The sequence below is a fragment of the Bombus flavifrons genome, chromosome 14, assembly GCF_040668555.2.
Source record: "Bombus flavifrons isolate JBK064 chromosome 14, iyBomFlav1_principal, whole genome shotgun sequence".
NCBI lineage: Eukaryota > Metazoa > Arthropoda > Insecta > Hymenoptera > Apidae > Bombus > Bombus flavifrons.
This window is the reverse complement of record NC_138455.1, coordinates 3,813,979-3,841,972: the sequence shown is the minus strand read 5'-3', so window position 1 is coordinate 3,841,972 and position 27,994 is coordinate 3,813,979. Positions and strand designations below refer to the sequence as shown.

The following is a 27,994-nucleotide window of genomic DNA, read 5'->3' as shown; positions in this document are numbered from 1 at the left end:
CAGGTAGATGGCCCAGAAGGGGGCAGGTACGATCCTGGAAGCTCGTTGACAAAGCTTCTGTACAGCGTCATGTAGCAGACGCGCGCGAGTGGTGTTGAGGAACTGATTGGGAATGGTCAAACTGAGCGCAAAGCAAGCGACGGCCATAGTGAAGGTAGGATATGGAATAGTAGTAGGGAGAAAGAGATAGAATGATATCATACAGATGTATAAATATCTATTTGGTGTAGATATTAGGCTATTTTGAATATTCCGTCATTTTTCATCATACTTTATACACCATGTATTCCCGCGCTTGAAAAGCTTTTATTCGAGATGTAGATCCCATGGGACACGATGTAGATATACAAAAGTGATGCGCATGTGTGCGCGCGCGGTAGAAAACGGACGAAAAGCGACGCACGTGTGACCGGTAATGAGAGTGTCGAGTCAAAGTGGACGGTTTGATTGGTCGAGGAAAACGTGTGCCGCTACAACTGTTTCGTGATTCCGCCGTAACAGTGAGCGCGGTGTGCGCAGTGCGCTCCCCACCGCGTGCGCGCAGTGTGTAACCCCCGCGACCGCCATCTTTGTCAAGTGGGTAACCTTTGTTGATTTGTGTGAAATGTGACGCCGTTGTCGCGAGATAATTGGTGATCGTGATTAAATATCCTGTGTTACGGTATCTAGTGATTCTTGTGTATTTCACGCTGGATTTATACATGGGATTACCTTGATCAGGTAAAAACAATTAGTCTCTCGTTAAATCTCGCAAGAGAACCACGCGAATCATCACCAGACGCATACGGGCCAGCGGGTCGGGCTGCCAGCTTGTGAAAGAGTGAGAGGGAGAGAGAGTGAGTGTGCAATAGAGTGCAAAAGAGAGAGGGAGATAATCTTCTATACGCAGTGTTTCTCCTCGCTTCTTCTTAACATTTTTTCTTATTATGCTCGAACAAGCGGATAACCAAATGCCATCCATTTGCCAGACGTTTATTCAGGAATCTATACAGTACGACGTTGTGGTTGAAACATCGTTCTTAGGCGCGAAAAATTGTGCGAAACAGTCGAGAGTTGGCCGTGCCTACCCAAGATGGCTGCCCGTCGGGTTTCGAGAAACTTGTGTCCTCGCTGTCTACTTGGACACGTAATTCAATCGTTTCACATTTTTCACCCGCCTATCGCGCACCAAGTATTTCACTCAAAATGATGAAAAACTCGGTGTCGTAGTATCATCTAAAGTAGTTAACAGGCGATAGTTGGTAGCGTTTAGCGGTGGTTTCGTGGGCGACGGCCGTCGCGATTACATTCGCTAGCCATACACAGTGTCTTTCTTACGAGGGATGTGACTTGTAACGAATCGTAACGGTTATTCCTGCTTGAGAAACACCAGACGAGTTTCCCGGTTGGCGTGGAAGTATGTGTTTCCGAGTTGAAATTATAAATTGGCTATCATTGAGATTAAAATGGCTACCGACGGTAACCAGTTGGTGATTATTAGCAAATATATCTTTCGGTCCGAATCATTTTCTCTCCATTCTCTTCACTATTCTTTTTCGGAATTGAAAACTCGTTTGAATCGAGCCACGCTCTTTATTCTTATTTTATTTTTCAAGCGTGTGGCATTGAGTAAAGATCTGTTCACGGATGTGTGAGTATTTTTTGTTGAAACAAATACTTAAATGGAAGCGTCTTTGTAGAAAGGAGAATCATCTGTAAAAGCGGGTAACGAGGAGTAAGAAACGCCAAGCCGGCAGTAGTTGAAATCATTCGGTAACCGTCCGTTTTCTCAGTGGCAGCTGCTCTCTCTGTTGCCATCCTCTCTTTTACCTCTCCGTCGGGTGAGAAAGGCCCCAACAAACACAGTCAGCCGGCCTGACTACTGGCCTCCCTTCTTCCTCGTTACTGTCGTGTGCTTAAACGGACGAACGATAAATAAATTAGCTAACAAACGTATTCGTTTACTCGATATTTCGTTTTGGCAATAACAGAACGAGTCAGAAACAACTACATACACCTGTAGAAACGAGCAAGTATAGAACATTGGAGTGTTCTCGGAAAGAGATTTATGCGTATAATATATATACATTGGTTGATTTTCGACGGAAAATTCTGAATGTGTAGTGCGTTCATTCGCTTGCCATTCTCTCTCTTCACTCCCTCCTTTCTTCTCTCCCTCCATATGTTCGTTTTCCTATACACTCCTGTTCTTCGTAATTGTTGCAAACATGCCGATAACTGTCGAATTAATGAAATCGAGTCAAGGCTAATATTTATAATTTAAGCCCTTGAAAAGGCTAAGCTTTCTGTCGATCACTGTTTTGTCATTCACACTCGTTCCCAACTAGTTTTAGTTTCAACGTGTGCGAGACAATTACATATATCGCGAAGCTTCATTCAGTGACACGTACGTCAAACAAAGATTAGTCATATAATAGGATTGCGTTTCTCAGTGATTCACGGACAAAGAATGTTAGGTTTATTTAATTTATTGGTCGACACGAATACCTTTCGCCGTTGACGACCATTGTTTGCCTAATTAACGAATAATAATCATGAAAAAAGACTAATAGTCGAGAAATTAGAATGAAATCGATCAAACGAATCCTACGATACCTTAGCAAATATATCGTCATATTTCATCACCCTTTCAAATTATTTTATATCACTTAACCATTATTAAACGTTTGAAAATTCTCTTTTCTGTATATTTTTCACGTGTAGTACGCTTGATCAGAATTATTATTATCAGAACTTTTCGAATTAGAATATTAAATTTTCTCTTAGAATATTTCCCTTTTCTTTGGAAGAGTATCAATGTTGATAAATAGAAAATTTTATCGGTTGAAGAGTTTAATACTTCGATAGTTTCTTTCTAGATCAGCTCTGGGAAATCTGAATTTACATACAATAGTTTACAAAAGTCTTTGAACACTTCTAGAATTTTTTTGATGAATTTATTATGTGTTGTATGAAATGTAAAACATTTGAAATTTCATTGACATTGTTATGAGAGAATGGATCATCATGATTATATTACTAAAACTTCAAACAAATCTGAAAATGTACATAACAGCTACAAGATTATTTAGTGCAAATATATATATATATGTATTTCGAAGAGTAACGAAAGTATTTAAACATTTAATTCGTTATATTAATAAGCTTCAATATATTGGGTTGATAACTAAGTGATTGCGGATTTTGTTATTAGGTGGTATTGACAAAATGCGCAATCAGTTGCCAACCCAATACAGTGGCGCCATTTTTATTACTTATTATTTGTTTTAGTTTTGTAAGTATTATTATATGTCTATGTTATGTTTACTGAATAGATGTTACCCGAGAATATTTTGTAACTTCTATATACATTTTCAGATTGATTTTAACTATAACTAATATGATCATGACCAGTGTAGTTTCATTGCAGTGTTAATACAATTTCAAAATGTTTTATTCGCCAAACAGGATATGTATGTATATACATGAAAGTTTTCTGTGGTTATTGCCCAAATAGTTTCATGAGCCAATGTATATCCATATATGCATAATTGACTTTATAAATCACGTGTATCTATGTAGTTGTTCAAAATTACGCAATATCAGTACGACCTACAGTCATTTAAAATATTTCTCTCCCTTCCACGTGTACATATACGTACACCTTGTGTTGAGTTTGCTTACGTCGAGGAGAAAGTTTGCCGCTTAGAAGAAAATCGGTCAATCGTTCGTAACGAGATGAAAAATTGAACAGTTTCGGATAGTTTCGAATGATTCTAAACGATTTTTAAATGATGATACGATAGATTCGATATATCGGGTTTAGAATGTAGCAGTAAAAAAATGTAGCATATTTTTTTTTAACTGTTGTTTTATTTCGAGATGATTAGTTCTGTAAAAGAGTACATATGGTTTATATGTGTTTTGTTATGTAACGCTCAAAGAATTCTCACGAATTTATTGAATGAAAACGAAAAACGAGCGGGAAAGATGTATTCGTTCGGACAGCTTGCAACGATTCAAATTCTAGCTAGTTGATACGCATACATATTATCATAGTATATAACCGAATGTCACACAGTTTACCTAATTAATATGGTGCAGAAAACACGTCATGCGTTATGAGTATATTTCGAATATTTATGCATTTGTGGGAAAATTTAAGGGCGCGAAAAATGTATATAATATGTAAAATATTCATTAATTGTGGATATTTATATACATTCATATTTTTATGCGAATAAAAGAGTAGGACCTAGGCGAACATTTGTTTTGTCTATTAAATATTGTAACGAGTATTATACTTTGGATGCTTTATGTACTTTTGTATCTTTAAATTTTTCATACATGCATAGAAATCCGCATTGTTATATATGTATTGCTATATCGATAGTAATCAAAATTATAAAAAATAGTAATATACAGTAAGTGAGTAATAGATAGTGAGTTTGTTATTACTGTTTGTTTACTTAATATACTCACACTTGAATGATACTAATAGATAGTAATTTTGCTATTATTACCTATCTACTTAGCGTACTTGGTAGTAATTTTACATATTACTATATGTGCAAATAGTGCAAATAGTGAATGTAATTTATTTCAAATTAACAAGATTCTAAATGAAAAACATCTGCTGTAACCTATTTTAAATTCATAACAAGATAGCTCTAACTATTAAAATTATGCCTAAACTTCGTTTTAGAGTAGCCTAATTATGTATTTCCCTATCTTTCGATAGAATTCAAGTAGTACAATTTAAAAATGCCAGTATTAAGTTTTAGAAAATCACGTGACCGAAAGCTAGAATAGGCTGTCTGTGAACGAAGTCAATATAATGATGATTTCCTAAACTTAAAACAGATTAGAGACTTTAAACAGATTAGTGCTAAAACGAAGTTTAACCAAAATTAATATCAGTAATGTAGTATCATAGTAGCAAGTTGAAATGAGGAAACAAAAAAGAGAGGAAAACGAGAAAGGCTTATCGATTGATTGGCATATTATGGGTTTTAGGACCAGCATAAGGAGCGTGTGATCTTGACGGATGGAAATGTGAAGCCGCAGTAGCCTGTAGAAAATTCGTGCGAGGCAGAGTCAGGCGCAGAATGTGAGTGAGTCGTAAGGACTGGTTGTAAAAACCGACCCGGAGGCGGTCGAGCATTGTTAATTGGGTGTATATAACCTGGCCTGGTACGTGATCGTCGCCGCCGGTGTCGCCGCCGCCGTTTTCGTCGGCAGACGGCCGACGGAGACGAGAAATGGACGAGCCCGAGTCCGCTGACACATGGTCGGCCTGGTTCCTGGACGCGATCCGAAAAATCCGCAGCCAGAAACAGAGGCCGAGTGTCGAGCGGATATGTCATGCTATTCGTCAACACCATAATTATCACGAGGAGGAAATTGCTGAACATCTGGAGGTTGCTGTGAAGCGCGGCGATGTGCTCAAGATCTTTAATAAAGGACAATCCTCGTACAAAGATCCTGGTGGCTTACAATCGAAACCGCTCAAAGTTGGCAAAGCTTCCGATCTGAGCAAGGTACTGGGTAAGGCTGTTAGAGAATTGGGCGAAAGGGAGGGCTCAAGCCTGAAGAATATCGAGAGATATATCAGACAGAGTCACACGGTCGAAGAAGAAGCGGAGGGCGACTTGAGAACAGCTCTTAGACTGTCTGCTAAAAGGGCAGTCGATCGAGGACTTGTGATCCAGGATGGTAGGCTCTTCCGACAACCGGACAGACCACCTTATCTCAAGAAACATGCGGATACTTCTCATATTACCCAGCCGGAGCCCCCTGTAGCTAAGGTGAGTCATTTTTTTCATTGTTCGTTATTAGAGTACGTATGTTTATGTATTTATGGGAAAGCTAATAAAAGCATAGAAATGTACAGAATACCAAACTTTTCAAATATCCTCGCAGATAAAAAGTGCTGACAGTGCTACAATTGTTTTATTGCAATCAAGAAATAGTTGGAAATATCTCAACTTCAAACTTAAAGTATATTTTTTATCTAGTCAAGACGTGATTAAGTAAACACAGACATTTATGAAAATTCATACTTTTATAACACAGCCAAAAGTGGAAGTTAGACAAATTTGCTCCACTTACTAAATATTAAATAATTTAGATATTTGTTTTATGTACTACTTTTATATTTTGTTAAATATTTTATATATTTCTGTATGTTATATGCATTCGGAACATTTTTGTATCTTTACATTTCCCAGAAGTGCATAAATGTGTCCTTAATTTATTAATAAGTGTGAAAATAAAGATTTGGAAGAATTAAGGATATTTCAAACCGAGTAAATAAAGAAGTTTCAAGTTACTTGAATTAATCTGATGGAGGTTTTAGAGTACATAAAGTATTATACGCGTATGCAACATACTGATTTGTACCTACCGCACTTGTAACTGAATTCGTTCAACTTGCGCGCTCTTCCGTACATCCGTTCATTTACGTTATTATCGTATTCTGGTAGAAATATTTTATTACCAGTGTCGAGTTCAAACAATGTTCACCAAAGTTGATTAGACTTTTCCATCAGCTTGTCTTTGCTTGTGTTCAGAAGTCTGTTCAGAAAGTGTAGTTTCATAGAGCCGTGTTAAACGTGGGTATTCGCTTGCTATTCACTTCCATGCAGTGGATAATATAATTCACAACATGCGATCATATGTGAACTGGCAGCCGTAGTGTCAACGTAAACCTATCGTTAGTATTCCTACTATATAGCGAGACATGCGTCATGCATTGTTTTAGTGTAAAAAGTAAAATAAAGCAAATAAAATTATTTCGCGCGAACAATTGAAAAATATGCATTCTCAGTTGAATTATATTTTTGGAATACTATATGCTTTGTAGAATTATATTTTGTTATTTCCCTTTTTAGCTAGGAATAATTTGGAATTACTGTTTTTGTAAATATAAAAGAAGCGATTAATTCTGTCTTTCTCTCCTTGTTCCGATTTGAATATAGTTACCATACGAAGAATTATTACGTTCTCTTCAACACGTGACATATTTGTAGCTAATGCAAAGCGTTTTCTACGATTAAACCAATCCGCACATGTAGGGTTCCTATACGCATCTATGAAACGACGCTTTAATTTAATTTCATGGTACATACAATCGTAAAACCGCATAAAGAACAATCTAGAAATCTGTCAATGTACCCATCATCCATTAATTCGTATTAAACGCTAGATTAGATTTCGTTGATGTAGTTGGAAAGTTGCGATTCTCTGGCGGAGTCATCTTCGAAAAATCCAAGTTGAGCGAATATTGAATTTGAATTTTCCCGCCGCAATTCCTTGGAAAAATATCAACAACTTCGTAACATATCGCTTCGTTTGTTTCACGATACTTGTTAGTCGATACACAATAAAAATTCAGGTTGAAAGGGGCTTTTTTAAGAAAGAGAATACGCTAAGAGCACCATTTTCAAGAAAAACGTCATGTATTAGTAATAATATCCTAAATAATAAAGCATGTAGAAGACACAGGAATATAATGAGAAAATACTGGGACGTTTTGTATGACAATACATCAAGAAGAGTATGTTATGCATGATCGCATACGGTTCGTGGCTCACTCAGTTCAGGAGTCAACAAGGGAAATATTACGCTCTCGTTACGGTCCCTCGTGTTCGTAGCTGGGGAGTCACGGCGTGTGCCCACGCCTCAAGATGGTTAGTCGCGGCCTCACGCTAGAGGGGAACTTGAACAGAGGGGCGAGACTCAGGACGATATGCTATCGCGGTCAACTTCCGGTGACTCGTTTGTGTATATCGCCTCTCTTATTGATCCTCCGTGCACACGTCCCTCTCTTTCTCTCTCTCTTTCTCATTCACCCCTCTCCTTCCCCTCCTCTATTGCATTCATTTCTCCTCCCTGTTCTCCTACCGACCGCGTTTTATGCGTGTCAGGCCGCAGAGAGCACGGAAAGTTATCCAACGATCACGCCGGCGCGATCCTGACAATCCCTTCCTCCCCGTCGGTTGCTCACTGCCCTTTTATTCCTTGTTCTTCCTTCTCGAATTCTCAAGTGGTTCTTGGTTTCGCTGCCAAGTGTCACTATTTAGTTATTCAGTCCAATGCTGTTCACGGTTGCAACCCTTCATACACCTTTAGTCCTCGTGTATTACATGCCATTGCTATGGGAGAAATAAAATTGAGAAAGAAAGGGCAATATAATATAACTTATTGGTAAATTCAAATATGAAATTTCTTGTATAAAATTCTTCAACTTCACACAGATGATGCTTTTTAGCTTTTATAAACTCGATGTTTATTTATTGATCGATAATGGAACGGTAATACCTAATTAGTTCCTATGAGCTTTTGTACTAGTATTTCATATCGAATTGTTCAGTAAGTTGGCCGGTATGCTCAGTAATTTATGCTCGGAAACAGAACTTCTTAAGACTCCCTAATGTGCTTGATACACAGACACAGGTGCACGCGCGTTTCAGAACAAGAGTAGAAAGGGGAGAATCATTAGTTCTAGATACAGTGGCTCATGAAAGTGTTTGGATACTTATCCAATGAAACTTTTGAAATACAAAAATGTTTGGCTTTCGTACTTTTTAAGGGGGTATTCTGATCTAGAAATTTGAAAAAAATCGAAAATTTTTTTTTTTTTCATATTTCCAAAGTTTAGACATTCAAGAATATGCCCTTAAAAGGATTTTTCAAAATTTCAATTATTTTATGAGTTACAGCCATTTTTGTGACGCAGCATCTGCTCTGGTCCGACCGGGACCAATGTGCAATAAACGGTAAACGCTGCCCGAGTACCTACGTCTCAAAACTTTAAACGCGTTTTTCTCGAAACTACTTTTTTCGAGTTGGCGTGCACGATATCTCAAGTTCTAATGAGCCGATTTATTTTAAATTTGGTCTGAATATTCCTTATATACTCCTCTATCGTCCGAATCACGCTCAGCTCAAAATCTTTAATATTACTATTTTTTAAACGTTCGGAATTGTCAAAAAAACGTGCGAAATAAGAAATTTTTTTTCAAACGGCCGCCATTTTGTGAAAAAATGTTGTATTGACTTTTCCAAATTTCAGACGATAGCGGCATCCATACTAATTAAGAATCCGTTCGCATTTTTTTGTTTCGGATGACCAGAAGGGTTGATATCATGCACGCCACGACACCCCATTTTTTTGGCAGCACCCACTTTGTCAGTTCATAACTCTTTAAATATTGAGTTTGTTTTTTCAGTGAATTTTTTACGTAATCTCGAAATATCAATAAACAAATGCTAAAAAGAAGGACAGCAAAAATATTTTTTGTTTCGCTTGTACAGAGCTTCAAAAATCGCCCGAAATTCATGCCTCTAGACCAGAATACCCCCTTAAGTTTCGCGTTACCTGATCTGATAAATGTTTCGATGGCTAGCTGCTTTTAAGATGAATATTTCAGGTCAGTAGGTCGATTCCTTATCTGCATAAAAATTATTTGTTATACTTTATCTTTTATTATTATTCGAAGTAATCAAATATTTTCGGCCAATAAATTATTTGGAAATTATCTATTTCTCAAACAAAATTTTGGTATTCTTTTGGAAAACAATTTTATTTTAAAGCAAATTTATTTGTTATTTTATTGGAAGTAATTATTTGATTTTTTAATTCATTATTTTCATTCCAAATAAAATGTATCCAATGATTTGTTAAAAGTTATATTAATTTTCTTTTCAATTGCAACGAGAACAAGATTCAAACATAAAAAATTCCAGAAATATAGCAGGATTAATTTCAGAAAATTTGTAAATATAAAAGGTATTCGAGAAACATTCGTCGTATATATGTATCTATGTATGGCTATTAATTGTAGTTTTCGTGGGTATAAAAATCTGTCGATGCATCGACGGAGGATATGTCAAGAAGCCAAGAAGTGCAAGCTTTAGTAATGGATCGTTCAATCCCATAACTATTAGTTATAGCTGGTTCTCTGGTCGCGCAACAGGTCGTTGTTTCGAGACGCGGATCCTGATCACGCGTGTCCTGTATGTGGAAAGTATTCTTTGTGTACTGTACTGCTTCGAACCAAACAAAAATGTCAACTAGTTAGAAATGAAAGATACTAAATACAATGAAATGACAGATTTTAGGTTTCCTTTCTCTTTTGATTGCTAAGAATATACAGGAAATCTTTATAAAATTAATATATTATACTTCTATCGAAATCGAAACATGATTATACATGTACACTTTTTTATTTTTTTATATACTTTTATATACTTTCTTATTTTCATTCCTTTAATTATAATCATTTATACACTGTATATTTAAGTATGAATTACATAAGGGTTGGTTACTTTGGCGTTAATTATTTGATTACGAGTGAATAACTCAGTTATTACTATTTCATTATCATTCGTATATAAAATATTGCTCGTCATAATATTAAAATATTAAATATATTAAAATGTGTATCTCGATAATTATATCTTTGATTTTCACGAAACTCCGTCAACTTCTCAGCATTTAGCTAAACCTAATAACTTCCATTTATGTTGTATTAAAATCACCCTGTTTATAATATTCCCTTTATAACATAATCGTAAAGTGCGTATATTCATATATTATTTGATTTTGTCACAGCTGCCAGCTCCACTACCAATTTGCAAAGAATGCCTTGGTGCGACAATAGCTGGGAACAACAACAACACAAAACGGAATATTACTGAGAAATTAAGCAGGTGTAGCGTGTGTGGTGCAGCTTTGCATAATTCTTGCGCACCACCAGAACTCTCAATCCTTGTCGATAGGGGTATAACGTGGTCTTGTGACGACTGTTCTCCAACGTGTGCTGGGTGCCAGTTGGAAAGGGAATCGCAGAATTACCTGGTAAAATGCGCTGGTTGCGTTAAGTGTTATCATCCTGCCTGTTTGGATCCAGCGCTTGACAAAAAGAACAAAACACCGTGGAGGTGTCGACATTGTCAAACAGCACATACACCAATATCGAAGGATGATAGTAAAAGGAACAAAACACAGGATGCAGCTAGTTCTCTCGAAGGCACGCCGACTAGCGCGAGGAAGAGACCTAGCAAGTTACGTGAAAGTAGAAAGTAAGCGAAAATTTGATGTAAACGAACTTTAGGATTAATGTTAGTTCTCATTTGTGATGACTTGTCGAGTATGTTTGATATGTGCGATACAATTTTAATAGATAATATACGAAACATCAAAGGAAAATATAAACTAAGCTAGCGGTTCTTAATCTTCTGTTTACCACGAACCTCCATTAAATAATTTTTTCTTATCGCGGACCACCAAGCTTAACTCAAAATCTAAATCAGCAATGTGCCAAGTATGTATAATTAAACCATTCATCAACAATCTTTTTGGAGAGAAACGGTTCATTATAAGTAAATAAATACACATACTAAATATTTTTTATTCAAATAATACGACAATAACTTGCGTGTGGGAGCACTTCGCAGGTTAAGGACCGCTGAAGTAAGTTGAACTACATTTCTCTTGAATGTGGGTTTGGGCGCATTATATGCATTATGCATATAATATAGCATTGTGTTAGATAATATGATATAAATATCACACGGAAAAAACATAGTTGCTTTTTTATTTATACTAATTAATATAAACTATTGTTTTTCTCAACATCTACTACTGTATAGGGTTACCTGACATAAGATCAGGGTTTAAAATTAGAATAAAAAGTTAAAACTGAGGGAAAGGGACGACGAGTTATCGATGCGTATGATTTGACCAGATAATATCTGTTTCAGATCGGCAGTATCCAGAAAGAGTTTGGCGATATCGACTCCAGTGAAGAAAAGCGGCGCAGGAGTGGCACAGGTGGACAGCAGCTCGGACGGTAATGCGGGTGTTGTCTCCCCTCGTCAACCACCTTTGATTTCCTCTCCCTTACCACAACCCCCCACCCCACTCGCAGGCCAGGGTAGGCTACTAGAAGAGAAAAACGATCGGATTTCCAAAGAAAAGCAGAAGTTTTTTAGGCTGAGTGCGTTTAATGCGGACCATAATAAGTTGAAGCGGGTGGGGGGCGGTGAGAAATCGAAATGTTCGCAGGACGTTAGTCCTAGGTTAACTCGGGGTAACGCGAACCAGAAACAACAAACCATGCCCGGTAAAAAGGTAGTACCGCCAATGTCTAGCAGTAGCAGCAGCAGCGGCGCGAGCGATAGCGATTCTTCTGACGATTCCAGTGATTCGACTGATGATGATGATGAAGACGACGCGGAAGAGCAGGGAGCTGAAGGGAATGGGCAGGGGGGAGAAGAAGAGGAAGAGGTAGATGGTAATAGCTCTAGCGCGTGCAGCAATACGTCCACTTCGGATGAGGACGACGACGACGATGACGAAGAGGAGGAGGATGACGACGGCGACGATGGTCACGAAAAACGTCGTGCTGTCGTCGTCGGCAGTGGCGATAGTGGTGGTGGTGGTGGTGTTGCCGGTAGCGGTGCCGGTAACTCTACTAAACTAAGAGGTCCGTTCTCTTGTGATCTAAACGAGGACAAACCTTGGGGTTTCGCCGCGGCCGCGGCTAAACTCAATATGGAATCGCCTTTTTTTAGTAACATTACCAATACCTTTGGTGCGCCGTTACCTAAGCTCAATGTAAGCAGTACACCGACATTCGGTTTACATATACAACCAGCCGTTAATACGTTCGACGGGAAGAAGAAACAGAAGAACGATCGGAACGGTGCTGGTATAGCGAGCAGCTTTGCCAATACGGATAACACCAATAAGGTTAAACCTGGTAGTGGTCAATTGAAAGGCCTTTTCGATGGATTGAGTCACTTTTTTTCAGTACCTACCAGCAGCAGAGTAAGATCTAGCGCGTTGACGCCTAATTACGCGCCTGATAGGAGAAAGCGGCCTAACATGGACGACAGTGATAACAAAGCGAGCAAAGTTATGAGAGGGATGCAGAGTAATAAACGTGAAAACGCGTCGTCCGGTCTAGGCAAATCGAAAGAAAAAAAGAAAATGGAGGCAGACAACGATGTAGCGAAAGTACCTCGCCCTGGAATTTTTACACCTTCCGACGAAACGTTATTTAGTTCCCTTAACGAAAAGCTACCAAAAATGACACCGTCAAATTTAGTTAAAACTGCGGTTAATAGTAAAAGGCACGAGCACGAAAGGAGAAAACTGATGAAAGATGATGCGCCGTTAGTGAAGTGTGCAGCGGGCGCGTCGTCACCGTCGTTGCCATTGCCGTTATTATCATCGTTATCGTCGTTGTCATCGTCGTCGTCGTCGTCGTCGTCGTCGTCGTCATCGTCATCTTCGTCGTCGTCGTCGTCGTCGTCGTCGTCGTCATCGTCGTCGTCGTCGTCGTCGTCGTCGTCATCGTCATCCTCATCATCATCGACGACGGCGGCGGCGTCGTCGTCGTTTCCGTTACCGTTACCGTTATCGTCACCCTTATCGTTACCGTTACCGTTGCCATCATCATCATCATCACCGTCTTCGTTACCGGTGTCGTCGCTGTCGTCACCGTCATCGACGTCAATGCCGACATCGACTCTTAGGCCCGATCAGTCCTCGCGAAAGAAAAACATACTCGTGGAAGGGAGCCAAACACGCCACCCTGTGCCCGCTGTTTCGAAGTCCGGCCTGAGTTCTGATTCCGTGAAATCAAATCCCAGCCTAAAGTCCAATCCACGAGCCTGTACTAGCGCCACCACCACCAACACCACCACGACACCCCGCGCGACACCCTGCTCCACCAGGAAGGGTAAGAATCTACCCCACCCGTTCACGAGTCCTAACCTCGATGATGCACCCAAGTCGCAAAGAAGAATTCCCTCTAATCTAATCCTCGCTCACCACCACGTGGATGTGTTGGCGGTGTGGTGTGGTATGATGTATGTGTTCATGTACGTCTGACGTAATCTGTTTCAAGATAACATGATTGTTCTCCACTAACGGCCAACAACTTATTTTTCGTCGTTGAATTTATGAAACTTCACCGATAATTATGATAGGATGATCGAGAATTAAACATTTATCTGTATGTAATAAGAACAATCAGGTTCCTTGATAGGACGTGTTTATTGCTTATTATGTGGTGTGAAACTTATGGAAATCCGAGTTTTCTACTTGCAGAAACATCTGTCATATAGAATGCGAACGAATGCATTCATTTTTCTTTCATCGTTTTCAGATCAAATTTGTAAGCTATATGGATGATATTTCCATTCGTTTTGCACTACGGAAGACTCTTACATGGTTATTGCATGTTACTAATAACGTTATTTGGCTCTGGCATACACTCTTTTTTTCCATATATCATATAGTTATCAAATACATAATTAATGCACGTAGTTCGTAAATAAACGCACTCGACTATGGGACTGTTCACGTGATAATTTCGCTGCTGCACAATTTTTTTCGTTTAACTTCTCACTACTTCTAACTTGATCAATTCTTTACAGTTGTACAGTCGGCGATACTTGTACAAAGATTTTGCCAGATATATAAAATAGAGTATAAACATTTCCTATTCGTCGCCGTTTTTTTATTAAATTGCCATTATTGTTTTACAAAGGACAAGTATTGAAATATTGAATTATTCTATTGAGGAATTTAGAATAGTTGACCTGTGATTACTTCAAATATGAAATAAGTACGAAGCTTCAACGGATATCGGAAAAGTTTTTCTAATCCTTCGGGATTTTATATCGGGATTCTATATACCATCAAAGATTGACGAAAGAAAAAGGAAAAGGAGAAAGTATTAGGGAAGAAAAGATAAAATGACCAATACCGATCAGTTTACAGTTTTACAGGACGAAGAAGTACGACGCTAGGTGGCATATCTCAAACAGTTGCCTGGTATTAATAATATCGGAGTCTACCTGCTGCTGCTGACATTTAGCAGGCTTTATTGTCGTAACTCGCCGTCTTCCACCATAAAGAGAAATATAAAAAATGTATACGTTTTACGAGTAAAGTAAAAAAAGCAAAAGAAAGAAAAGACAGAAAAGCTAAAACGAGAAGTAAAAAGAGAAACGGAAAGAAAGGAACGAGAGGAAAACAATCCGCTTTTGCCATTGAAGAGCCAACTTGATACTCTGCCAACACATCCCACGAAAACCACCTACCCCATAGCTTTGCTTTGGATACTACTCACAATATTAACAGCTAATTAATTGTTGTCGCACTCGATATTACCGAAGATTGTCAATGCACAAGTTAATATTTATGCTTTGCGACTACAATATCCGCTTCTCTAGTGGACAGATTCTTTTTGTTCCTCTTCTTTTCTTTTTTCACGCATCGAATAGAATTATATTTTCATTTCAATTGCATTCTTTAATACCATACACTTCCATATCAATAAATTATCATAATATTCCCGTGGAGTTTTTTGTTTGTCTATTCGCCTTTTTTCAAAAAGTTTTTCACTGTTGGTACCGTATCAAAGCCCTAGTATATGTCGTTTGTGGTACAACGAAAGATTTGTCTGCATTGCAAGTTACCCTTCAGGATTAGTGTTTCTTTTGTGGTAAACAAGTAAGAGAAATCGGACAAATCGACATGGATTCAAATTCAATGGATTAATTGTTACAGCGGATTATAAAGGAATTTCTTTTTCTTGTTCTGTTCACTGCAAAACAGAAAAAAATAAAAGTAGCGAATAAGCACATAAGAACATAAAGAAAACCAATTTGTTATATTTGTTTACAGAGGAACCTGTTCTACCTCAGACCTTGCCACCTGGTGTCACGCAAAAGGATGTTGACCTATTTAAGGAAGCACGGGACAGAGCGGCTCGCTTAACCGCCGTGAATGGTGATGGCGAGGAAGCCGTGACTGTGAATCCAGGGAATAGTTCAGCAAGTACAAGTACAGGAAGTGGTATTAGGAATCCCGCGGCCATAGTTTTCGGTCGATACGAAGTAGAAACGTGGTATTCCAGTCCGTTTCCCCAGGAGTACGCAAGACTACCAAAATTATTCTTCTGTGAATTTTGTTTAAAGTATACGAAAAGTCGGGCTGTACTTGATAGACACATGGACAAATGTCAATGGAGGCACCCTCCGGCTACCGAGATCTATAGGTGTAACGGCTTGTCTGTCTTCGAGGTACGGTTCGCGAACAAAACTTTTTCTTTTCTCTTTAAGCCTTTGACAGTGCAATAAAATAAAGTTCAGAGAAATTACGGAATGATTTGTCTCTGTGAAAGGATTAATACACAGATAATACTCTATATGATATATCTCATAGACTCCAGATGTTCATGCATTTTTGGGAAATTTAAGATTGCAAAAATCTATAGAACACATATAATATGTGAAAATGTAGAGTACTTATTATAATACTTAGTAGATGAAAGAAATTTTTATTTAGATTTTATTAATTAATTACTCATTTAATTATGTTCATAAAAATATAAAATTACTTAAATATCCGCAATCTACTCATAAATCAGACAATAAGAATTTTGATTCTTATGTTTCAGATCGATGGTAACGTGAACAAGATATACTGTCAAAATTTGTGTCTGCTAGCGAAATTGTTCTTGGACCATAAAACGCTCTACTACGACGTAGAACCATTTTTATTTTATGCGGTAACTAAAAACGACAAGTATGGTTGTCATTTGATTGGTTATTTCAGCAAAGAGAAACATTGTCCCGCGCAGAGATATAATGTATCGTGTATCATGACTTTGCCGCAATATCAAAGACAAGGATTTGGTAGGTTCTTGATCGAATTTAGTTATCTTCTGTCCAAAGTGGAGGGCATTCCCGGTACACCAGAGAAACCTCTTTCTGATCTCGGCCGGGTGTCGTACCACTCGTTCTGGAAAAGCGTTGTACTCGAATATCTTGACGCTCATAGAGATTCTACGGATATCAAGTTGGGAGATATAACGAAAGAAACTGGCGTGTCAGCTCATGATATCGCAACTGCTATGCAATTGCTGGGATTTATTAGATCGGTTCATTTGCCCGGTGAAGGGAATTCTAAAGTGGCCGTGGTAGTTGATTGGGCTAAAGTGGACGCTCATATGGCAAAGATACGAAAAAGTTCTCGTATCAAGTTAGATCCTGATTGTCTCAGATGGATACCATTGCTTACGCAGATTCCTAATCCATATCAAAGTCCGGAAGAAAGTGGCGACACTAGCTCCGAATCTTCTCCCGTAGTGGAACCGAAACATGTACCGGCGATTGTTGAAAAAATTCAAAAGGTTAAGATCAAAAAGAAACCAAGGGGTAGAAGGTTGGGACAAAGAAGATCTTCACCATTCAAACAGAAGGCTGCCCAAAAGTCATCCTTGCAGAAGGATTCTATTTCCAAAGACACGAAAGAGTTGAGGGAGACAAAAGCAATAAAAGAGAAGGAAGCAAAGGAGACAAATGAAGCGAAGGACACGAAAGAAACGTTAGAGAAAAGGAGTCGAAACGTGGTTGCTGCGTCGGCAGAAAATGCTAAAGAATCGATGGAAGTAGAACCGAAAAGCGTCACGACAACGTCGAGGAATTCTCGTGCGGTGACTGCTTCAAAAAACGCGAATTCTACAAATCCAACGACTTCATCTACGTCAACGACGACGACGACGACGACGTCAACTACCACGGTAACAACCACCACAACGACAATGTCTAGACGAAGAATTAGAACACCGAAGACACCTGTAACTGGTGTCGTCTCGGTAGCGATTACGACGACAACGTCGTCATCATCGACGACTCCTCTGCGAAAACGAAAACATTCCGAAAAGACTGAAGCAGAAGAAAAGGAGGAAAGGTCCGAGGTTAGTTCCAGAAAAAGAACTCGGGAATCTCTACGCGAGAAAGAGAAGGATAAGGAACGAGAAAGAGAAAAAGAGAAACCTAAAGAACGTGATAAGCCGAAAGAAAGGGACAATTATTCGAAAGATAAGGATAAAGACAATATAAACGAAGTGGAGAAGTCATCTTCTAAAGCGATAGAATCGTCTCCGTCGTCGGTAGTGCAGAAACCTACGAAGAAGCAATGCAAGGTAGATGATATCTTGTTAAAAGTGACCAGTCGACAAACAAAGCACTTGCAAACGAAACAAGGGAAAGAAAAGAAAAATTTGGAGCAGAACCAATGCAACGGAAAAGAAGAGGCGAAGGATGTTAAAACCTTGCCGGTATCGAGACGAGGAAGAGCAAAAGCCGAGAAGGAAGCTTTAAAGATGCCACAATTGAAACCTGAAACTCCTACGAAGGATCGACCCGAAACTCCTGTGATACTCCCTCCATCATTATCTCCGTTGCCGTGCTCTGAAGAGACTGGCTCTTTTATAACTAGTCAGCAACAGTCGTGTTCGGTTACAGAGCAACTACTGGCTACACCTGCCGGGAAAGAAGCTAATAACGCGGCAGAAACGACTAAGAGCAACGAGAGCACTATGGAAGACGTTGATAATGCCAATGGTAGTAATGCTGGCGATATCTGTGGATCAACCGTTCTTCCAGAAGCAGAAGCGACTATATCTGCTAGCCCAGGAGAGTATGAGGGAGGAGACGAGGATGAGGGCGAAGAAGAAGTACCTGCACCGAAGTCGAAACCTGTGACGCATATAAAAAGCGATTCAAACGAACGAACTGAGAAGGCAGAAGGGAATGAACCAGAAAAGAAACTCGAAGATGATTCCTCCGTTTCCTTTTTGCAAAATCCGATATCGGAATCGAAATCGCGTATCCTGCAAGAAGATACACAAAGATCGGAATGTGAAGCTGAGGGAGATTTGGATAAGGGCGAGGCTGAAGGAGAGGACGAAAGCGGTCACGAACGCCAAGATGATGGCGAAACATTAGTGGAAACAGGGGAGGGGAAAGAGGAAGAAAATAAAATTATGAAGGGTGAATCCGACAAAGCTTCGGAGACTGAGAAAGCAATTTGTAGTTTGGAAACGTCTAAATTGGTACCTGACCTTCTTTCGCCTAAGGAAGAAGAAATCGAGAAATTGAAAGCTGTTAATCAAGATGTAGGTAGCTGTAGAGAAAGTGATGGAATTTCCGATCGATTAATGTTAAAGAGTTCGAAAGAGGAGTTGACGAGGCCAAAGATAGAAACTTCTCCCGCAACGCCCACGGAGAGAAAGGAATCATCCTCTGCTGTTTCGAATATCGCGTCGCCTGAAACAGGGCCGCTCACGCCACAAGAGAAAGTTTTGCCCGTTATCGAGCAGCAAGAAACCACTATTCATCTTCAAACACACTCTGAAGAATTGAAACAAAATTCGCCCGAGAGTGGCAAGACAACGCCTCATTTGGACAATCCTGGTTCGGTGAAACGAACACCCCCTTCGCAACCAGATTTGCCGTCTATGGGAGTTTACACTCCTGATTCGACCACAAATTCGGTGCATTCGTTGCATTACGGTCAATGTGATTTGGATGTTAGCCAGTTAGGACTGGAGTCCCCCACGTCCATTGCTAGCGATCTCGCGTCACAGAATAGCGTAGAAAGACCACCAAGTGCATTACCATCGATGCCACCGTCTGTTTCCGTTCCAATTTCGGTATCCATGCAAATAACTACGCCGGTTACGTCTGCCGCCGTAAATATCTCGCCGCAAGTACAGTACGCCGATTGTTCGATGCCCCAGCATACTCCATCGACGCACGTTAATATCCATCCGATGCACCAGCCACATACACCGCAGCCTCTTCAGCAGCCACGTACACCTCAGTCGCACACACCTCAAAGTATACAAACGCAAAGTCCTCAGCCTCTTCCACAGAGCCATACGCCGCAACCGTTACCTCAGTCTCACACACCACAGCCTCTTCCTCAATCTCATACGCCGCAAAGTATTCCGACGCAGAGTCCTCAGCCAATGCGGCAGAGTCATACGCCGCAACCTTTGCCACCGTCTCACACGCCTCAACCGATGCAGTTGTCTCTGGCCCAACAAACGCAGAATCAAAGCATGACGCATGGTCAATCTCAACAACAGTCTCAACAGCAGTCTGCGCATCAACAGCAACAACAGCAGCAATCGCAGACACAATCTCATAGTAACAAAAGAGCCAGTGGTTCGCAAACGACCCATAGGTCGAGATCGACACAGCAAAGTAGCAGATCGCATCGAACCACGCCTCCTACGTCGCATGCTCAAGCCTCATCTCAAGGACACACGACCTCTCACACGAGTCATACGAGTTCCCACACAAGCCATACGACGATAGCGCATACGACGCACGTACCACCGCAGTATCAGCAGTCTTCGTCGATGAGCGTACCACCCGTTCCTCATCCGCATTCCCACACACACGCTGCTCATTCGCACAATATGGCCGTTATCTCGCAAGGGAACTATATGGCTGTCGCTTCGCAGACCTTCCCAACTCAGAACACGTACGTGATTCAACATCGAAGCAGCAGATCCGGTGCACCCACACCATGCACCACAGCGACGAATTTTTACATTCAGACGAGCGCTATGCCGCCGCATTCGCACACACCGGCACCCTCTTTGTCAGCTTCTGGAAATCACCAAACCACGAATTCGTGCAGTCTAGCAAAATTGCAACAACTAACGAATGGGTTGGAGATGATACCTCCAACGCCTCCACCAGCGATGAATTTAACGCCACCACCTCCTATACCGCACACTATGACACCGCCGCAAACATCGAGGCAATTACCGACGCCGCCTCAAGTACCCCTTGGTTACGCGAAAAATTATTATAACGTCAATACGGTTCCGCCTTCTACTCCCGGACCACCCAGTAGATCGACCTCGAGGTCATCAGCGAATGCAAACATGGCGTCTCTGACTCAGCCGTATCCAAGCGAAAGCTTATATCGCCAGACTCTCGATCCTGGAAGTACCTGTCCTCAAATGCAGAGCGCCGCCAGTCGGGTCAGTCCCAACGTGGCGATAAACACGAATCTCATGGCCCAGTATGGTTATCGAGTGGCACAACCTGCTACCGGCTACATGAATCAAGCGGCTCAACTGGGTGGCTTCATGAATCAAGCTAGCCAGTTACCTGTCGGAGTCGTTAATGTACCTGCACCGTATCCTCAGGATCCTCACCAACAAAATCCAGCAGCGGTGTATACGACGTACCACGGTTACATAAATGGCGGTCTTATGCAGCCTCTGAATAGTTCGATGAGGCCACGTTAGCCCCACTCATCTAAGCGCACATTCTCTCACTTACAATAACACGAGGCCGCAAAAGAATGGACTAACAATGATTGCTTCATTTTGGACAAGTTAATGCTCTCTTCTATACGAACTCTGACAACTTTAAAAAACATGTTACCTATCGAGAGACTTTTTGCCTCCTTGCATTCGCTTCCACAGTCACCCTCTGGACGTGCATACTGTTTTTTTTTTTACCTTTCTCCCACCAATATTTTGTTATTTTTTAACGTACGACCACTGACGTATGATTTTTCTTTTATGTTGTGACTATTTCACTTTTTAATACACGTTTTAGCATTTTTGCTCCTTCTTCTTCTACTGTTACTGTTAACACGTAGTCGCGTGCACGCGCTTATATAAAATCCACCAGTCGTCAAACGCTATAAAGAAAAGAATTGTAAATTCAAGACCCACAAATATTAAAGAGTTAACGGAAGCGCTTGCATCGTAAAGATTAAAGAGCTCGTATTAAACGGATTCTTAACTTGTTTTGGAATGCATAAATGAATAAAACCGAGTGTGAATATGCGAATGCGCGCGCGCGGTAAAGGACGGAACATATGTGTATGTACGAATTATAATCATAGTATGGAATAGTACACTACGAAACTTGGATTCGTGTCTTGTGCATTTAAATGCGATTAACTATTCTACCTTGAATGTGATCTGTTGATCAGTGAATATACATATATATACACGTATATACATATATATGTGTGTGTGCACGCGCGCGCGTATCATTTAGGCAAACATGCATGTATGTATATACTGTTTATGGCTCAGTCCACAATCGACAAAACGAATACACCTATTTTTAGTAGGGCATTCCCATCCGAAATTGCAACGGTGTTACGTTTTGTGTATAAATAGTGTATATATATATATATTATACATATATACATATATGTGTGTATATATATGTACTACACATAATATTTGCAAAGAATATTCTGTTTGATATTATCAATTGTTAAACGTTGTTATTTACTTTTTCTTCGAGGCACGCTGTACTTTACTGTATCATAAAAATAATTGTACTACTATTATAATAATTATAATTGTATTATTGCAAATTTATTATTATGATCGCCAACTCGTTCATTACCATTGATCGGTAATCTTCCTTTATCGTCAATGTGAACATAGTGTTTCTCATTAATGATTCTTTATAAGATATCATTCTTGCCGTCGTCAATTGTCTTCGTCGTTGTTATATTTCTTACTACTATTGCTGCTATGATTACTATTATTACAGTTATTACCATTGTCATCGTCATTCTCGTCATTATCGTTATGGTCATGGTTATAATGTCATGATTATGCTCGTCACCATTGTCATCGTTATCATTATTATTATTATTATTATTGTTATCATTATAATTGCTATTCTGCCATTGTCACCATCATCATCATCATCATCATCATCATCATCATCATCATTATCATCATCATCATCATCATTATCATCATCATCATTATCATCATCATCATCATCATCATCATCATCATCATCATCATCATCATCATCATCATCATCACCATCATCATCAACAACAATAACAACAATAACAAGAACAACGTCATCGTCATTTTCATCCCACATCAATACGAATATCATTTTATTCAAACCCGTATGCTCCTTAATTACGTGCACAGATGCAGGAAGAAATACGCGCAAGCGTGCGCGCATACACACACACGTATATTCATTCTTTATTCTCTACTGTATGTAATATTTTTATTTTCTATTATTGAACGAGAGGGCACATACTAGTTTCGGAAAGAATGATACATGCGTAAAAATGCTCTTCCACGGAGCGTCGCAAAAATTATGCTGAAATTATTTTTTGTATCAAATTATAAGAAGAGGCGAGATGTTAATTCGTTCGACCTCTGTATGGGAAATGTAAAATGGTGCTCGTTCATGTACGTTCAATTGTAATTTCCCTCTTATCCACGACGCTTCGGGGAATGGTCGCGAACAAATAATATATTTATAGTATATTACGAATTTAATTTTTTCAGACGAGACTATAAGAGCGAGAGGCAAGGAAATTTGCCTAGTTTTTAGCATAATTCTTGAACGATAAAAAAGATCATTGATAGTGTATAAATACATCAATATTTATTGTACATAGAGTTAAAAAAAAACTACTAACAAATAAAAAGGAATCAAAAATAAAGGCTTCACGATGATATTTTGTACGAATAAAAAACTTGTAAGAACTTGTGTAGAAAGCGCGTGCTTAACTCAGCACTCAGGAAGACGAACTTCGCACTTATATAATTTCGTTTTTATCTTATAACGTTTCATCAACGTGTGTGTTCTATCTTCCTTTCCTTCTTCTAAACAAAAATATATAGTAATTTATCAGGCTATGGATGATAAATCAATCGATATGTAGAGATATACATACTTATAAAGTTTTAAGATTACCTTAACTTTCGTTTCCTTCTTTGCTCTTCTCGTCTTTTTTTCTCGGCGTTTGCCAACTGTACGTATTTCTTTCTCTGTTCCGGAGTCATTTGTGTCCATAATTTTCCAGCTGCACGAGCAATCACGGTTACGTGTTCCTTTGGCTTTTTACTCCGTAACCGTAGAAAGAAGATGATAAAAGGATTAGTCGCACGACATTTTATTATCTCTTTTCCACTGGTTCGGGATTCGGAACCATTTACAAATTTTTTAGTTTTTCGTGGACGATCACCTACGCTACCCAAAGGTAAAACATATAAAGTACGTTTTTATGTATTATCTTTCATAATTGAACAAACCCATGTTGGAAAGAACATCCTTACCTACCACGAATTTGAATAATATGAATTTAAATGAATCGGAAATAAACGCGAGAACAGAATGTGTCGAAAATTGTCTTACCTGTCACCACTTTCTCGTTTTCGCCCTTTTCTTTTCGATGAATGCGCGGACCCGGTGTTTCCCATTGTCTTCGCAACTCTGTCACAATTGTTTAATAAATTCTTGTCGTAGGCCGCATTACTCGACAATTTTTTCCAAAAACTTCTCATAAAAAGTGAAGTTGAAGTGACATTGTCAACTTGAAGCGTACTTTCCCTTGTTTCGGTGGGAAAACAAATGAGCAAAAAAAATTTGTATTTTTGAATTATCTTTTTGTATGGTTACTTCACGGGATATTAATTAAAAGCGCGAAAAACAAGGAGATACCAGTTAGATAGACAGAGAAAAGAAAAGTAGATTGAATAATAATCAGAAAACCAACTTATATTTCTATGTGTATCATTAAGTATATACAATATACGTATATACATATTCGTTTAAAAATATTAATACAATTCTCGATAAAATAATATTTTATAAAAAAAAAAAATAATATTTGTCATGTACGCAATGTAATGGTAAATACAAAACGTATTTATTTACTAGAAATTCACAAATGAGGTATGAGGGTAATTGGCATCTTACAAATGTTAAGTATTCTATACAATTATTTCTACAATTCTCCACCAGCTTGAGCAGCTTTTTTCGGTTTCTTATTCCATTTATCTCCACAGTAGCAAGCATTCTTCTGCGCATCCATGTAACTCTTGCATCCCAAAGCAGTTGTACCGGTAAAAAGCATTTTCGCAGCAGCTTTGCACGTATTTATTATCGCAGCCGATTGATATCCATCGCAATATTTGTACAGACATCTCTTGAATTCTAAATCACATTTCTCCTTATCCAAATTACAAGTGTCATAACAAATGTCATGCGCATCACAACATTTCGTCATTTCCGTAAGAGGTAGGTACTCCTGGTTTATCTAAAATTATTAAGTCGATTAAGATTTCTTTATATATTTTGCATATATAAAAGCATGTATTTTAGAAAATTTGCCTACTTCAATTCCTAAAGAACCACATCCGTTACTTTGAGGTTTATGATTCCAATCTGGTTTCGGTGTAACCCCTGAAATCGTCACAAACTATTTGCTTTACAATCTTTTTAAGCAATAACCAATTAAATTTAGCTACTGTTCGTCCGTGAGAAGAAGGCTAGGTAAAGGAATGTGGGTCTTATTGGTTATCTCTGATAATACCAATAAAATCGTACAGATAAGCACATATATTGGCCAAAAATGTTGCATATCAAATAAGATTATATAGCAACACGTGATTGTAGTGAAGGAGAGAAATAGTCCCTTGCATCTATATTGTCCATTAATCATCTTCTCATGTGTACAGTATATCGCATTAGGTAGTTTTTGGTATAGTTAAATTCCCTTTAATGAGATATGATCGTGAATATATCTCAATACAAATTTGTTGAGGTTGTTTGTAATCAAATTATATAATGTATCAAGATGGATACAAAAATTATATATACATACATATAATACATACAGGATATTATGACGTGTTATCATCGTGTCATAGTTTGACCATTGATATCGTATTTTGAGATCGACTGTTAGCAATTGAGTGTAGAGCGTAAAATGTAAAATTTTAATGTTGGGGACTGAGTTAAAAAGTATAATGAACGAATGATAGGTTAAACATGTACCTCCTGGGCATTGAAAGATACAGTTTTCTTCCACCGCTGCATCGAACACTTCGTGTATATCCTTAATTTTCCTAGCTACGGTAATTGCATTTTCAAATAAATCTTGAAATACCGATTCTGCTGCTAACACAGCATCCTTTAAATTTGATAATAAACCAGCACCGTAGCCTGACCACGCGTAAGCCAGAAAAGTCAAAACGTAAACTAGAACTTTCCGATATTGAGAAAAATCCATTTTTGTATAATCCTAACGCACTTACTGATACACTGTTCCACTCGTTTGTCAGGATATTTTTAGGTAAATTGACTCACATAAAGGTATACTCGATCGCGGACACGTGGTGACAAACGATGAAATAGTTCTCACAATATATGTACTTTCATCTTGTAATGTATATATGTACTTACTACTCTGTTCAATAAGTTCCAGGACTGTTTCGTTTACAAAAAACAGTCAAATGCTACAATGCTAGATATGTCTTTTCGTCCTATTCAGCTACTACTCCTTTTTATAACATAATATGTGTTACCAGCTTCATATTGGTCAAATTTAAATAGTTTGCATACAGCAGTTTCTATTAAATGAGATTTGAGCTCGCTCAAATTTGAAATTTATTGAGTAACACCTGAATCATTGAATTGAGTAACACCATGAATAATGACAATACACCGGGTGATCTACACCTCAAATTTCTATGTTCGCAACATTTTGGCTAAAAATTCAACAAATCTCATTCTGCATACACGGTACTCACGACCAGGATCCCTGCCATATTTCTCAATTTTCCCGATTTAAAACAACGTTACGGAGACGTCGATTTTAATTTATTGAAGTGATAAAACAAAATTTGCAGGAAGAGTTAAATAACATCACGGAAATTGAGTTTTTAGAATGTTTTGGAACATGAAGAAAACGTCGGGAAAAATATATTGTAAGCAATAGGAGTTACTCTGAAGATGACAAAGTAGAATTGATGAATAAACAAGTAGCGTGTGTTTTATCTGGCTTGAGCTAGAATTTTTTGAACAAAGTAGTACATACATGCATATGCTCATTTCAATGAAAATTATAAATGATTTTTTATGTAAGTAAGAAGTGACCATGTATTTTTTAAATTTGATTGATGGCAATTACTTCCAATTACTATTATTGTAGAAATAGAAGGATAATTATAACATTCTTTGCCATGTAAATAATAGTCTTTATTAATTCGAAAAGAAAAATCAACAGTACAGAATTTAAAAAGCAGAATCATAAATATTTCAGGTAATGTAGAATTGGATAGTGTGAGCTAATATATTAAAACATTTTTTGTAATTCTCCATTCTCATACAATTTTTTTACATCTGTTCCACCACCCAAGCACACTCCATTCACAAACACCCTGGGTACTGTTCTAGCTCCAGTCATTTCTCCCAATATAGATTGGATTTCATCTCCATCGTCTCTTTCATTCAATTCAATAGCCAGGTATTTTTTATTCATTTTATCAAAGACCTAGAATAAAGTCACATTAATTGAAGTTAGAATAAAAATAAGAAAATTATTTGCTTAATACCTGTTTAGCCATTTTGCAATATGGACAAGTGGTCTTAGAAAAAATCACAATGCTGTGAGATCCAATGAATTCATGAACTTGATCTTTCGTTGTAGGCATAGCGACTTCCTCTGCTCTGGAAATTGATAGATCCATCATATTAAATTGGTAAAATCGTTATTATAATAATATAACAGTACACTTTGTCTTGTATTCTAACTTCTATTTTGATTACTTATTATACAGAAATTAAATTTATCTCCATGTCATTTTGCTACATTTCTATCAAATTAAAAATCTGCGAATTTTACTACCTGTCTCATAATTTTTTTCGCCGACTATGTAAGTTGTGTTCATTTTAAGAATTATATTTAACATGTCACTAATAAAACCTAAAGAAATTTTATACATGTTCATTTCCAATTTTTAGTTTAAGATGAAATATGCATTTGATAGGTGTGAGAAAAATGATTCACTCTCTCCAGTGCGAAGTTTTCTTTTTTAGCTCATTATTTTGTTACTTAAACAAAATACTGTCACTGAAGAAATCGATTTGTTCCAAAAGAGATCAATTATTTAAATACAAAGTTTACAATTTCTGATACTTACATTTCTTGATTCTACATTAGCTTGTTAAAGAATGATACTATCATAAATTTGATACATGCATACGCATATATTGCAATTTAAAAAATATTGGTGTCGACTTTTCTATTTTAATGTAAAAGGTTTGATATATATATGTGTGTGCATGTATGCATTATATATATATATTTTTTTATTTTTTTAGT

The 27,994-nt window shown here is 38.2% G+C and overlaps 4 protein-coding genes across 14 annotated transcripts in view; 1 reads left to right on the top strand and 3 right to left on the bottom strand.

The window, feature by feature from the left end:
* Positions 1-16: 16 nt before the first annotated feature.
* Positions 17-22,600, top strand: enok (histone acetyltransferase enoki mushroom). Of its 6 annotated transcripts, none has more exons than XM_069126676.1 (6): positions 17-154; positions 4,996-5,786; positions 10,598-11,067; positions 11,749-13,733; positions 15,689-16,086; positions 16,464-22,600. In XM_069126676.1, exons 2-6 carry the CDS (start codon positions 5,241-5,243, stop codon positions 21,120-21,122), a joined length of 8,058 nt encoding a protein of 2,685 aa, XP_068982777.1. In that variant the 5' UTR covers positions 17-154; positions 4,996-5,240; the 3' UTR covers positions 21,123-22,600. The 6 variants fall into 6 exon arrangements, with proteins under 6 accessions (XP_068982777.1, XP_068982776.1, XP_068982782.1 ...); XM_069126675.1 differs by lacking the exon at positions 17-154 and adding an exon at positions 230-720; XM_069126681.1 differs by lacking the exon at positions 17-154 and adding an exon at positions 237-720 and having other exon boundaries at positions 11,749-11,837.
* Positions 22,601-23,333: 733 nt separating this feature from the next.
* On the bottom strand, positions 23,334-24,270 carry LOC138186644 (uncharacterized). The gene is made up of 3 exons (XM_069126713.1): positions 24,022-24,270; positions 23,581-23,856; positions 23,334-23,489 (listed from the first exon to the last, which is right to left on the bottom strand). Exons 1-3 carry the CDS (start codon positions 24,168-24,170, stop codon positions 23,471-23,473), a joined length of 444 nt encoding a protein of 147 aa, XP_068982814.1. The 5' UTR covers positions 24,171-24,270; the 3' UTR covers positions 23,334-23,470.
* Positions 24,271-24,513: 243 nt separating this feature from the next.
* Positions 24,514-26,056, bottom strand: GXIVsPLA2 (phospholipase A2 group XII). Its single transcript, XM_069126706.1, has 3 exons — positions 25,666-26,056; positions 25,004-25,071; positions 24,514-24,925 (listed from the first exon to the last, which is right to left on the bottom strand). Exons 1-3 carry the CDS (start codon positions 25,898-25,900, stop codon positions 24,614-24,616), a joined length of 615 nt encoding a protein of 204 aa, XP_068982807.1. The 5' UTR covers positions 25,901-26,056; the 3' UTR covers positions 24,514-24,613.
* A 787-nt stretch (positions 26,057-26,843) lies between these two features.
* LOC138186642 (uncharacterized) overlaps positions 26,844-27,994 on the bottom strand; it is a 98,212-nt gene continuing 97,061 nt past the window's right edge. For 3 of the 6 annotated variants that reach the window (XM_069126712.1, XM_069126710.1, XM_069126708.1), the window contains exons 2-3: positions 27,225-27,339; positions 26,844-27,163 (exon numbers count right to left, since the gene is read on the bottom strand). In XM_069126712.1, coding sequence (XP_068982813.1) covers positions 26,966-27,163; positions 27,225-27,323 — 297 coding nt within the window. In that variant the 5' untranslated portion in view covers positions 27,324-27,339 and the 3' untranslated portion in view covers positions 26,844-26,965. Of the gene's footprint in view, positions 27,164-27,224; positions 27,340-27,517; positions 27,673-27,812; positions 27,964-27,994 lie in introns of those variants that run through there. The other 3 variants (XM_069126709.1, XM_069126707.1, XM_069126711.1) reach the window with 3 other exon arrangements.